At 34.4% G+C, this 13,275-nt stretch overlaps 1 protein-coding gene across 2 annotated transcripts in view; it reads right to left on the minus strand.

The window, feature by feature from the left end:
• The window catches only part of LOC144631058 (homeobox protein SIX6-like), a 22,548-nt gene continuing 9,273 nt past the window's right edge, over positions 1-13,275 (minus strand). Inside the window, exons 1-3 of one of the 2 annotated variants that reach the window (XM_078489431.1) lie at positions 9,108-9,146; positions 3,852-4,383; positions 1-643 (exon numbers count right to left, since the gene is read on the minus strand). In XM_078489431.1, coding sequence (XP_078345557.1) covers positions 286-643; positions 3,852-4,383; positions 9,108-9,138 — 921 coding nt within the window. In that variant the 5' untranslated portion in view covers positions 9,139-9,146 and the 3' untranslated portion in view covers positions 1-285. Of the gene's footprint in view, positions 644-3,851; positions 4,384-9,107; positions 9,147-13,275 lie in introns of those variants that run through there. The other variant, XM_078489430.1, reaches the window with a different exon arrangement.

Raw genomic sequence — 13,275 nt, forward strand, 5'->3', positions numbered from 1 at the left:
GTATGGAATAAAGCGATATGGTAAAAACACACTTCTTTACATTCAATTCCCAGCTTTCAAAACTTTAGCAGCAAAAGTTGTTCCGGCGTTCAGTGCTATACTAGTAAAAGCCTGTATTAAATTGCCAGTGGCTTTCAAACTTTGCAAAGGAATTACATAAATCTGTAGATTTTAAATAAAAATTACCTTAAACTTAAGTTACTAAATTTCGATAATATCATGCATTTTCTTAGGTTGGTAACCGCTTTATACAAGTTATTCAATATAAACAATTAAAGTTTTAGACTAAAATTTCTCGTATCCATGCCGATTGGAGTAAATAGGTTCGAAAGCGCTCGTTTCAGAAGACAGGCTCAATGGGCTGCTTTGCGCATGCGTACTGGTGCACGTGCTTGTGCGTGGATGAGGACTTCCCGAAACGTATGCTGGGTATGTTTGAACTGGCACATACGAGTGATGAATCTGTGCATGCGCGTGCGCATGTAGCTCTTGCAAATACGCCGCTGACACAGAAGGCTGAGGCGTCGGTAAGATGGGAGCTTGAGGTATGAGGTAGGGAAAGTGAGATCGCAGTTCATCATAACTGAACATCATGGAGCGCCCAGGCCCTTTCATCTTCATCATGCCGTCTTGCTCCAGGCCCCTAGGAAGAACACAGTGAATACTTTTTTTAAATTTTTTTTTTTTGCCTTTTCATAGTACTTACAATTACTACAATCACATAAAATCAATCCTTACATTCCTTACGTTTGATCCATTTTATTGCTTAACAATTTCTTCAATGCACTAAAATTAAGGCCGTTAATTACTTTTCTGACTTTTATAACAAAAACAAAAGGTATTCGTAAAAGGTATTCGTAAATGAAAATTACTTCTCTTGTTTCGTAATTTGTTTTGATTTTCCTACAAGTATTCTCTAAGGAAAACAAAACAATTTTTAAAATGGATTAAAAAAATAATAATTAACTGAAGGCTATTGTCTTTGTAGTCAAGGATATCTTAGAATACGGTGTAAAACAAAGATAATCGATCAAAACGATACGCTATTGAGGTTATGGTGATGTATTCAAGAGCAAATGGGCTCCATTTAGATTTAAAGCTTTCTGAGAGTTTCAAAACCGCAATAATATATCGAAAAAAAGAGGTAGCTTAAATAACTATTGTTTAGGACCGAATAACAGATAGAAAACAGTTTTATGCGGCAACGAAAACACGAGGCCACCAACGACAAAACAATAGCCATTTAAATATAAATTGGACACCATTTTTTAAACAGATGTCTTACTCAATAGCTAAACCGATAAAATCTATTGAAATCCACTATCTTTTAAGGTACTGGAAAGAAAACCGTTGGCACATAGAAGGTGCATTAAAATGTTTTCTACTATTATGTTACACAAAGCAAGTTTTTAAGCTCAGTAAAATTAATCTGCAGGTAAAATTACGTATGGTTTTTCGAAAACAATGACCAAATTTGTAAATGTTACCGTTTAGTTCCTCAAATGAATCAATCGTTCACTAATAACAACATACAAATAGTCTTTACTAATCTTCGTGCATTTCTATAGCATTGTTGCGAGACCTATATGAAACCAAAAACCAAAAACAATTTTTCATTCAGTTGGTGATCCGTTTCTTACTTTCACAAGCTGCATGTTTGATTAGCTCGGAATATCAATTCTCCTAAACTGTTGGCGAGTCATTTATTTTATCCTTAATCCTGAAAACTTAGTGATACAGTTTTCTCATCACACGTCTGTAGTACAATGTATGCATATTGTGTAGAGAAAATGAGTTTGGATCACTGATTTGAAAATAATAGGTTTAACAACTTACAGATCGCTATTGTTGTATCCATTTTCCGGTTCGAGACGAGTTATAAAAATATATAAACAAATGCGGCAACGAAACCATAAAAAAATACCGAATATCAAACTTAACAAGACTTTAAATAATCGATCATGACTTTTTGCTTGACAATCGAGCACCAAAAACAAAACTACCGTATTTCAAAGCTTCCAAAGATATTCACTAAAACGAGTGTGATTTATGATACGATTATAAACTTGAAGACCGACCGGTCTTGATATTGATCGGTATCGCATCTCGTGCTGATGACGGCTCACCCCATTAGCTAATATTTTCGGTTGGTTTTTCACCGCGCAGGTGCATAAATACTGGCAAGGTTTTAAAATGAAAAGTAAACAACGCTAAAACCTTTTTTCCATTTGGGCCGGGCAAATGATTGAAGCTTGAGTATCAAAGCTGTTGATTCAGTGATAAGCTTCTGCCCGCATTCAAATACCAGTGAAGTTTACCCAGGAGCGCTATACACCGATATGAAATTTGATCCTCCTTTTGCTGGAAACAACGGGGAAAGAAATCGAGCCAAGATTATATGAACTAAGAGATTTTTACAAGGAAACGACATTCATAGTTTTCAACAAAGTTCGTTAGTTTGAATTTAAGTTCTTAAGCTCAAGTAGCTGAAGTTTTATGATAATTTACCTTAAAAATCGACTTCACATTTAAGAATGACATCTTCATTAAACATTAGACAAAAACAATCCCACAACTTGTCGAAAAGCACTTCCCGTTTGGCCAGTCTCGATTCACCACGCAAGTAAAATCATTAAATAAATTTTTCACAAAAATCGTTTACGGTGGATATTCGTTTTCTGTTTTCTTCACTCAAGTTAACACAACTGAACGAAAACAATCCTATTGTACAAAAAATCAATTTGAAGTGAATCTTAGATATTAAAATTATCGGTAAGCAAGTTTCTCACCGCAGCACTATTAATGTTCAGAAAAAACGCAACGGGAAATTTTACAGTATTGTAAAAGGCTAATTTATTTATCACTATCAATTTCTGGCAAAATGCGCAATGTTTTGCCCTTACATTGCGCTGAATTTATTGTTTCCATATACAAACCATACCCATTTGATAATTCATTGATTTTAGTACCGAAGCATTTTACAATTGAAAGTCTCAAATAAAAGCAGATGTCGAATGTTCTTTTTTAGTTCTTCTGTCTTGTAATGAAGGGCTTCTGGTACAATTCTTTGTTGTCTAAATTTTCCGATGATAATCGTTTCCTATTAACAAGTAATCGTATGGAATAGGGTGTTAATGGGGTCGTAAAATCTTAACCAATAATTTCCTTATTAAACAAGTCGCCCTAATTTCGCTCTTAAACAATGGGAGTAAAAACAGAATACAACCTTATGTAGAAAGTATATTCGTGAACAATAAAAGTAAACCTTAAATAAAACTCTAAAATTTGTGTCACGTTTGATACCGCTATTATCAACCTTCACGTTAAATTTTAAAATTCAAGGTTTGCTTAAACGGCGGTTTAATAACTACGAGTATTCGTTTTGGAATTGCCGAAATTTACTGTTACTTAAATTTTTTTTCCGTAGCCCTAACAAAAGTACGAAGATCACGAGAAATGATAACATAAATGTTTGCGAGCGGGTCAAACATTAATTAACAATCGACGCAAGTTGAACGAAATCCCGTTGCTGCATGATTTTGGATCCCCTTATTATATACCAACAGGTTACCTTTTTGTTTCAACTTATCGATCGGTACGGAAATGAATTTATACTCTTCACTCTTCTCATAAAATTCAGGAACGAAATCCATAAATAAATAACATAAAAATGTAGCAAAGTAAATCGCTTCTCTCGAGTTAGAGAAAATGTACTAAACAATAAAAGAAAAGTGTAATCATGCGCTATTTTGTAAATTTAATGTGTTTTAGATTTTTTAAAATAATTCAAAACAATCAAAAGAATTCTCGAGTTACATATTAAAGAGCATTACACATGAACGAGGGCTTACCCTTTTCTCATTTCTGCAGCTCGCACTCGCTGTCTCTTATTCTTGAACCAGTTGCTGACTTGCGTCACGGTAAGATCAGTCATCTTTGCCAGCTCGTACTTCTCTCGAGGAGTGGGGTATGGATTCTCGGTGTACGCCTTATTTAGAATGTTCCTTGACTTCTCCTTGAAGCAGTAAGTAGTCTCTTCGCCATCCCAAATCGTCCGTGGAAGGGGATACTTTCTCCTGACACGGTACTTGCCCACAGCACCCAAGGGTCGACCACGCTGTCGTTCTGCTTCAATGTAATGCGCTGTCCTCCAGAGGCACTGCAGTCGCTCGTGGTTCTCTTTAGAGAACTTGTTGCTCTCGAGAATGGCGTACAACTCCTTAAAGTTGTTTTGATAGAAATAAACCACAGCCTTAGAGACAAGAATTGTCTCTGTAGTTTTGGGATCGTTGTCTATTTCCGCAGGCAAAGACCAGAGAAATCGAGAGAGGCGGTCTATTTCTCCGTTATTTTGAAGAAACTGGCATACTTTGGCGACTTGCCCTGGAGAAAATGGACACGGAAGCATATTAGCGAATAACTGATGGATGGCTTGGTGTACCTCAGTGTTGTGTCTCTGACGATCGTTGCCTCGAATGAGACAAACCGCTTTGCACGCCCGTATTAAATAGACTGAGCCTAACTCGTGATTAGGCAGCGATTTTGTTTCAGCACTGGTTGGAAGCTTTGTTGACTAATCTAAACATTCCCGCTTTTGAAATGATATTGTCCAAGCCATAAGTTGAACAAAACCCCTTTTAGTGTAGACGTCAGAATAGCATCAAGTGTCCAGTGCCTCAATTAGTTTGTCATTAGCATGAAATAGATTCAGACAAACTTGTTTGTTTAAGCATCTAGGATGGCCTATTTCATTTGGAGTATCTGTGGCCTGAACAAACAGCGTTTTAAGCGCTCAATTGTGGCTAGATATTGAAACCAAATTGCCGACCTTCTAGATTTTGTATTCAAAATGTGTACAAAGCGAGGGCTTTTGACGATAAAAAATCTCGAAATTTTAATCAATATATTTTCACTTTTGCAAAGTTTAGACATTCATGATCAATCATCTTTTCCATTGTTTCTCAATTTGGAACTTTGATACTTTAATAACCAGTCACAAAAGACGGACTTTTTAATCAACAGCTAACAATTCAGTTCCATTCAATGTATGCAGTTCAACTCAGGGGCGAGAAATAAATCAAAGAATTACTCCCGCACTGTCAAATTGACCATTCTGTTTGATTTAGCGCCGAATTCTTCAACAAGAAAGGCAGTTGACACGTTTTTAGTGGAATTCTTAACTTCTTCCTCAAACATTCGGCATGATCTTTAGCGCCTTTAAAATATCAAAGAAAAAGAAAAAGGAAGGTTTGAAGTAGTCGCCAACACATTCTTTAATTACCATGCAGGGCTTACTTTCGTACAAAAACAACTCTATGCAATCTTACTTCTTGTAATACGGAAATAAGCCAATTAAAACTGACAATCATCTGTGGCATTTAAAAGCGGATAAACGAACAAATTCCCTAAAGTTAAACACATCGCCCGTTTGAAAATATCAACAGTTTGAGCGCTATTTTTGTCGAGGAGGGCTGTTTTGATTTCCCATACAGCTGTATTTGTTCAAAAATCGTTGAATTAATGCTTCAAAACTGCCGTGCACAATGGCAGGTCGCGGAAAAACAACGTGCCATTTGCTGTCCATAGAGGGCCGTACATCTGCTGCTTTTGTCAACAAAACAGACAATGGCTCCAGGCACTTGAATGGGTTCCCGGAGCAACCCCACACAAACCCTTTTGATGTATAATATCAAATTTTTAGAATCTTTGAGACTGGATTCAACAAGTTTGGCAAAGTCGTAGTGATATAGAATCGGCTAGGATGAAAACGTTTTGGCGTGAACTTTTAAATTTCCACCGCTGTTAGGGAGTGGGTGGTAGATACGGGAGTTACAACCTTAGTTTCAATAAATAACATGGTATTGTGTGTAAAATGAGTCGTTAAGACGCCATTCGCATGAAGTGAATGTATCATTCTGCAAATTGGCCTGGCAAAAAGGTGACACATTGCTTTGTTGGGGCGACAACGACCTGTTCTGTTAATCCAAAGTAATTGTGCAAAGAAAAATAATTAATTATAAGACTGCTCAAATTTTGTAAAAGAGAGAAAATATACATTCGACCCCTAGTTTAAAAACATCACAAGATGTAATCAAAAAAATAAAGTGTTAAAAGCAGCCAATTTTAAGATAACCTAAAAATTTACCCACTTGTCAAAAGTAAAGATAAAATTTCCCCTGATATAGAAAATCCTAGATGATAATAAATTCCACATAAAACGGGGAAACTGAAGCTTCAAAACCCTCGTAAATTGATTCCTTAATAATTTCATAAAAGGCGATCTGCATTGAAATTTAAAATGTCTTTACAACGGAGTAGAGAGAATATCAAACTGGTGAGTCTAAAAGATTTATCTACCTGCAAAGATCTGACCACCAAGGTTAAATTTTATTTCAAGAAGAAAGTCTTATAAAATTAAGGTATCCCGGACATTCGAGACTGTATGCCTTACCAACGAACAAGGAGATCATTGTAATTTTCACAAAATGGTATCTAGCCTAGTGTACTAATACTAAGGAGACTGTGCCACGATCGAGTTTAGTCTTTTTTATTAACTTTTGCCAAATACTCGCTATGAAACCTAATGTTAGCGAATAAATTACTTTAAGCATCTAAATGACAAAATTATAGCTTTATTACAGACAAATATGTCTCCCGGGCATTAAAATTTAAAGTTAAAAACAAATGGGATTAACTTTGAAAACTGCTCAGCTTAACTGTTTATAAAAGTACCCACATCGCCATCGCAGGTTTTAATCTTTTTCAATATTTTGCCTTCTTTTGTATTTGCTGTGTTATTGAAATGTTCCTTTACTGTTTTAAGTGGCTATTTTTGTATTTCACTCCATATGGTGGCCATTTTCTTTTGTCTGACTGACTGACTGACTGCTTTAATTCCATAATTTATATTATAATTTTCTTCTGTCTAAATTTGGCTAAAATCCTGACACAGTGCCTTTAAAGTGAATTTGGAGTTTTCGGTAGGAGAAGTTGTTTAGCACATAACAAGAGTAGAAGCATAAAATGTTGAAGAGAATAACAATATACAAGAAACAACACAATTCCCGGAACATTTACATTCCCAAAAAACAAAACCCTGATTAACCATCAAAACGAGTGAAAAGTGAGAGAAGAAAACATTTTTACGATTGAAGATAATTGTTTTCAAATAAAAAGGAGCTTATTGTACATGTACATATGTACGTATCCATTGAGATGAGACAAGAAAATAAAAATTTAAGAGAAGAAGAGAAAAATGCTAACAACTCCGACACAAGAAACATGATATCAAAATGGAGCTTAAAGTGTTATTATTCTATATAATTTAGAGAAGACGATTTAAGCTTAGCTGAAAACGTTTTGGTTTTTCCTTGTAAGTATATTTTCAATCATCTTCAGCCTTGCTGTAAATACTCATTTTAAAAATGGCCCAGTTTGTTTATTAAACCCCGATATAACTTAAGAAGAAATAAGAAGTGAAAATCGAAATAAGTCTCCTAATAAATGGGACAGATGCATGTTTTTCCTTGCTTTTTTGAAATTTGAATTTTTTTTAAATTTAAAACGTGTTTGTCGTAACCGCGAGTTATACAATATGCCCGATTATTTAACAATATACCTAATTGCTCCTGCGGGCTTGCTTTATGGAAAATATTTATCTGATTGCATAAATATACGTATTAGTTTTGCTTTTATCCCTATATTTTATGCTACCCAATTTTAGTATTCGATTTCAGTCTAATTTTAAACTCATCCCACCAACGGAGTATAAAAAGTTGCATTTCCAAGAAACAGAGGGTGGCCCATTTTTGTCTCCACTAAAACAAAGAACAAAATAATATTCAACATAAGGCAACATACGAAGTAGCATTTGCTATGTCGTCAGGGAAATTGTTTAGCAACATAAAAATGTTTTGTTATATTTCACAACTAAAATCCAAGGTAGCAATAAAATAAAACACTGTTATCACAAGATCAAGAATGGAATTAATAAGCATTAATTTTTACCAAATTTACAGGTGAAATGATTTCCAAGACGATAAAAATGTGGCATTCGTATTCTTTTGCTTGTTTCGTTTATTTTAACGCAATATGATCGTAGATATCTCAAAGTTTTAATAACAACGGGTGAAACAAAAAAATCTACTATACTTTTTTCAATAAGCCTTCAGTCGTATATGTTTAAATATGATCAGCAATTTCACAAGGATGAAACGTTGCTAATATTTTTCAATATGTCGTTGCTTGGCAAAAACAAGTCCTTTGCTCTATTAAATTATAGGATGCGACTAGAGACGGTTAACTTGCAAACGAGTTTTGGGTGTGGAGCAGGGTTTATTGGGCTTTGGAACAAAGAAAAGCTTAACTCTTTCAGATCAAATAAGATGATAATAAACTTTATATTAAAAGGGGCTCTGGCCACGCTGTAATGACATTACTCCCAAATAAAGGTCAAAGGATAACCCTTAAATTTTAACTAAAAGGAGTAGCAGGGCATGAATTACTAAAGATTGGAAGCGAAGCGCAAGACTTCTGCTGGACAAAGTCACGCTTTTGTGTGCAAGAACGTTGCATTCTTTGTTTTGTAAAGTTCTACATTTTTTTTACTTAATGAGTGAGTTCCAGCTCAACGTTTGCGTTGAAGCTTGCAATTGCAAAAAAAGATAAATAATCGGCTAAAGAGATTTCATCTAGCGCATTCATTGAATACTGCACGGTTTTAATTAAACTAAGTTTGGATTGAAACGTTGAAAAACGTTTGATACGTGTTGCGCTCGTACTATCCTCTCTAAAGTTTATTATTGTGTAACTAAACCAACAGCAGCGATCGAGTAACGATCTTCTTCAAGAAATACTGTCCGAAATTGTAGCCTACTTACTGAGCCGAACTACTAATTTAAATTTAGAGAGACAAGCTTAAAATAATACAACAAGCGCTATCAAAAAATTGATATAAACAAATGGACAGTGTAATTGAGTCATGCGGGAGAACTACAAATCTTCTAATTGGAATCCTTTCATGTATCGAGCACAACTTAACGTTGAAGCTTTAATCTTTTGCATTGATAACAAAAAAACAAAAAAACAAAAACAGTAAGATTGTTTACCTGAATTTTGTGGTGCACAGTTCACTGACATTTCTGCAAGACTGGTCATAGCAGAATTTCTTGTTGAAATTGTAAAAACAATGATGAATGAGTTGGAACTGCGTTTGGCTGTGTCAATAGATTAGATTCCTTGGGATTGTGGGAAAATTGGTTCAGCTTTGGGGAAAAAACGTCAGCAAAGTTAACCTTCGCATTGTTAATAAATTCAGATCTTTTCAATAGCTGAAGTTTAGCAGAACACAACTTTGCATATAACTACAAGGCAAAACATCCTTGTTAAACAGTGTTGCGTGAGGGCACTTTTGTCAAATTTCTGAAGGTGTGAATCGGCCAAATAAATTTGTAATAAACAGTGCAAACCAGCTTAGCTCGTCTAGTTCCGAAAATCTGGTCTGTTGTGATCCGAAATTCCTTGTGAATGCGACAAAATGTCTCTCTCAAGTATCGACCTTAATTATATATTGTTTATATCCGCTTAGCGCTTCTCTAACCAATTTAAACAGGCTGAGGGAAACAAAATGCTCCTTAGGCGATTGATATAAAATGTTTGAAATACTGTATGAATAATTTTAATTTCAACCATTTTCGCAAAAGATACATAAAACAATCTGGAGAAACCGGATGGAAACGAAGAAATTATTTGAAGACGTTCTTTGGGCAGTTTTTTACGGTCGATATTCCAGCGTAGGGGAACCATTTACCACTAAATGATGTGTTAGAATATATTTGCCAACACTTTAATTCTGAGTTTTAAAAATTCGCAAACTTACATTATTATTTCACAAGTTTTCGTAAAGCTCAAAGCTGTTTAGAAGTCACTTGACCTAACGGTTAAAGTTGATCAAACGTATTCTCATAAAATGAAAGAGTATTTCCTACATTTATTCCAATTTTAAATGAAGACACGGTGATAATGTTTTTTCGATCCTTTTACTCCCAAAATCAAAACCTGCGTAAATTAATGAGTTTCCAGCTGGACAAATGCTCCTTTTTAACCATTCAAATGAAAGCTATTGAGCGGCACTTTCATGTGGTGCTGTTTATTATGCACTACATGCACGGAAGCTTCTATCTTTTAAGTCTTTGGATAAAATGACCATTCAAATGAAAGCTATTGATCAGCACTTTCATGTGGTGTTGTTTAATACGCTGCACAGGGGGTTGTAACTTTTATGATTTTAGATACATTATTATACACCGTTATGTATGACAACTCAATTGAAAGCCGTTAAGTAGTTATTTTATGGGATGTTAGTCGTTATTCTATATGTTGCACTTAAAATGAAATTGGATATATTTTTAATTTTGAGAATTTAGCTCTCCTTAAAAGTTGAAAAAGTTTTGTTTAACATCACTCCGACAAACGGCGAAAGATTTTAGAAAACATTGTGTACTTAACATAACTCTAAAAGCCAAAGTGCTAACATTGCTAAAACCAAATTATACCTGATGTATAAAAGTTGTTAATTGAACAGTTGTTTTTGTACGTTTGAACGTAAAAGGGCTTTAAAAGTAGACTTGAAGCCGGTCTGCAGTAAATCAATTGTTTAATTGACCATTTCCCCTTCTTGACCTTGCTGTCCTAAATAAACTAACAAATTTTCTACTTTCAATAGTTATTTACACGACTAAACTAACGAGCTAACAGAGCAAGACAACGAAGACCAATTTTCTCAACGACTAAACGCGTAATAACTAAAAAACGTAATTTTTCAAAATTAATCTGAAATAAAAAAATATCATGAAACGTAACTTTCTGGGTAACTTTTTGTTAACTTTTTCAACAGTAGTTGCTAGGAAAATGCGACACAGGAACTTTTGACGTAATTATTCATTGTGCTTTATTAAACAAACATTTGTCAATATTAAAAAATTGTTCAGACAATTTTGGTAACTATAAACGTGTTAACCGAATGTGGATTTTTTAAAAATATATTTATTATAGCGTGTTTGTGCAAAGGCTTGCCGGAATTAAAATTGTGCTAAAAACCGAATGTTTTGGTCAAACGTTTATTATAGCTTCGTCCTTTAGTAAACTTGATGAATAAACACCGACGTTCTAATTATTCATTCTTTGTTAAAATAAACATTATCTGAAAATCACTGTTCAACAATTAAGGTGACCATGAAAATATTACTTAAAAGAATAAAAAATACAGTAAGGAAAAATCTATAACAAGTTTAAAAAGGTATGACAATTGTGAATTGTTAGGCTTAAATGCTAAAGCTAATTTTTTCCCTTTTGGTTTTCCGGTTGTCCTTTTATTGTCGTTATTATGTACTCGTTAAACAAACATCATCAAAATTTTTAAGACAATTATATTTATGTGAATTAACGCTGCAAGTATTAACCAAGAAAAGGTAAAAAAGGTATAAAAGGGGAAAAGCGTTTATACTTGAAAAAGTAGAGATGAGAGTAGAAGGTGCTAAATAATAGTGAAAATTTATTACGCCGGACTTTTCTGCAGAAATTAATAAACTGTGTTTATTGTTCTATGCTAACAATAAATCCGCTTTTTGCGTTTAAATGACTTTATAATTAGTTGCTGTTTAAATAACTTTATTTCCATTCAAAGGTGACTGTTACGAACCTGGTAGAAAAAAAACATTTGCGTTCAGCCTCAATCAATAAACTCTTTAAGAAAATTTTGAAGTTAAGTACAAAGTATTACGTACTTTAATTGCATAAATTTTGATGTCAGCTAAATTCTGACTGTTGGTGAAGCACAATAGACCATTCCAATTTTTTCTTTTATTGTGAGATTCAGCTTTTTGCATATCGACTAAAATGGCGCCGCCGTGTACCAAAAAATACCGTGAACCAACAACGCCACTTCATTTTACAAACTCTAATTTCATCATAAAAAATTAAAATATGGATTTCATTTTTTTGATTTTACATGTAAGTACATGAAGTCAAATGAAATAAATTCGTCTGCTTTTGATCTATGATTAAAATGTCCTTAATTATGAAGAGAGAAAAGTTTGTACGATGGTCCTTTGTATTCCTTTACGCGCAGGTCACGTGAGGTACACAATTCGAGGATTATTCATCCTTTGAACTTCTTCGAATTTGGTTCTACTTGCATAAAACTACCTCACATTTTCACACGCAACAAATTACCACTTCATCGAAGCCGACCGTCTTCCAGCTAAATGGATGATTCTCGAGCTCTAAAATGTCGAATTAAAAAAGAAAGACGCACATTATAAAAAAATAATACTTGAGCATATTAAAGTCTATACCACGACAACGGAAAACACAGTGAATAATTAACAGTTAACAAGGAAATTATAAAAGCTCTAAAGACCTCGCAGCTGGGCAGCAGCGCGGTTATGTTGCATGAAATTAAGGCCTTCCCTTTCTTTGTATTTATTCAGCGGGTCAAAAATTCTGCTTGGATGGAGTATGCAAGGAAAAACTAAGGTGCAATAAGGAAAAAAAGCTTTATAGCTAAAGCAATATATATTTTGAATAAAACAGCATTCAGTAGAAGGGTATTACTGCCCTGAGCTGGTCAGTATTGAAAGCTCGGGACACATATTGTCCTTTGGTGCTGGAATTTTGCCTTTAGTCGACTTCATATCGGACAGGTTTATGTCCTCGACCTTTCCACTTGGATTTGCTGTTAAAAATAATGTGACGAATACAAAATATTGTCACTGAATTCTTTGATGACGGTTCGTCATCCTGCCAAACGTTTCAATTGAGCGGAAAGCATGGAGACCTATATTTCGCCCACTATTCTCGTTCTTTCAGGTGTTTGGAGCTGTTAGATATTCTATTCCAGAGACAAAACAGTGTGGCAACAATTTCAGTTCAAATTATTGCTATGAAACTTTTTAATCAGCAAAATATTTTTTAAATTAAGCCACCTTTATTAGGTGGCCGCGAAGGAAACACAGGTTCGCGAGGGGACTATTAAAGCTTATTAGCATAAATCTTTGGAATCTCTGTATGTGGTGAATTAGAAGGCTTTATCTTTAGAGACGTTAAAAGCAGTTCTGCACCTTTTCAATTTTTTGTAGGCTTTGTTGTATTTATTATGTATCTATTATGCTTTACAACGTGGAACTTTAGCTGAACAAAAGTTAGAAATTAAACCGAACAGCATTAAAAATTCAAGTACATTTTGAAAAGTACATTTTTAAAGCCTATTGTGCCGCC

This window comes from Oculina patagonica, chromosome 11, assembly GCF_052425735.1.
Source record: "Oculina patagonica isolate OP01 chromosome 11, crgOcupat, whole genome shotgun sequence".
Taxonomy (NCBI): Eukaryota; Metazoa; Cnidaria; class Anthozoa; order Scleractinia; family Oculinidae; genus Oculina; species Oculina patagonica.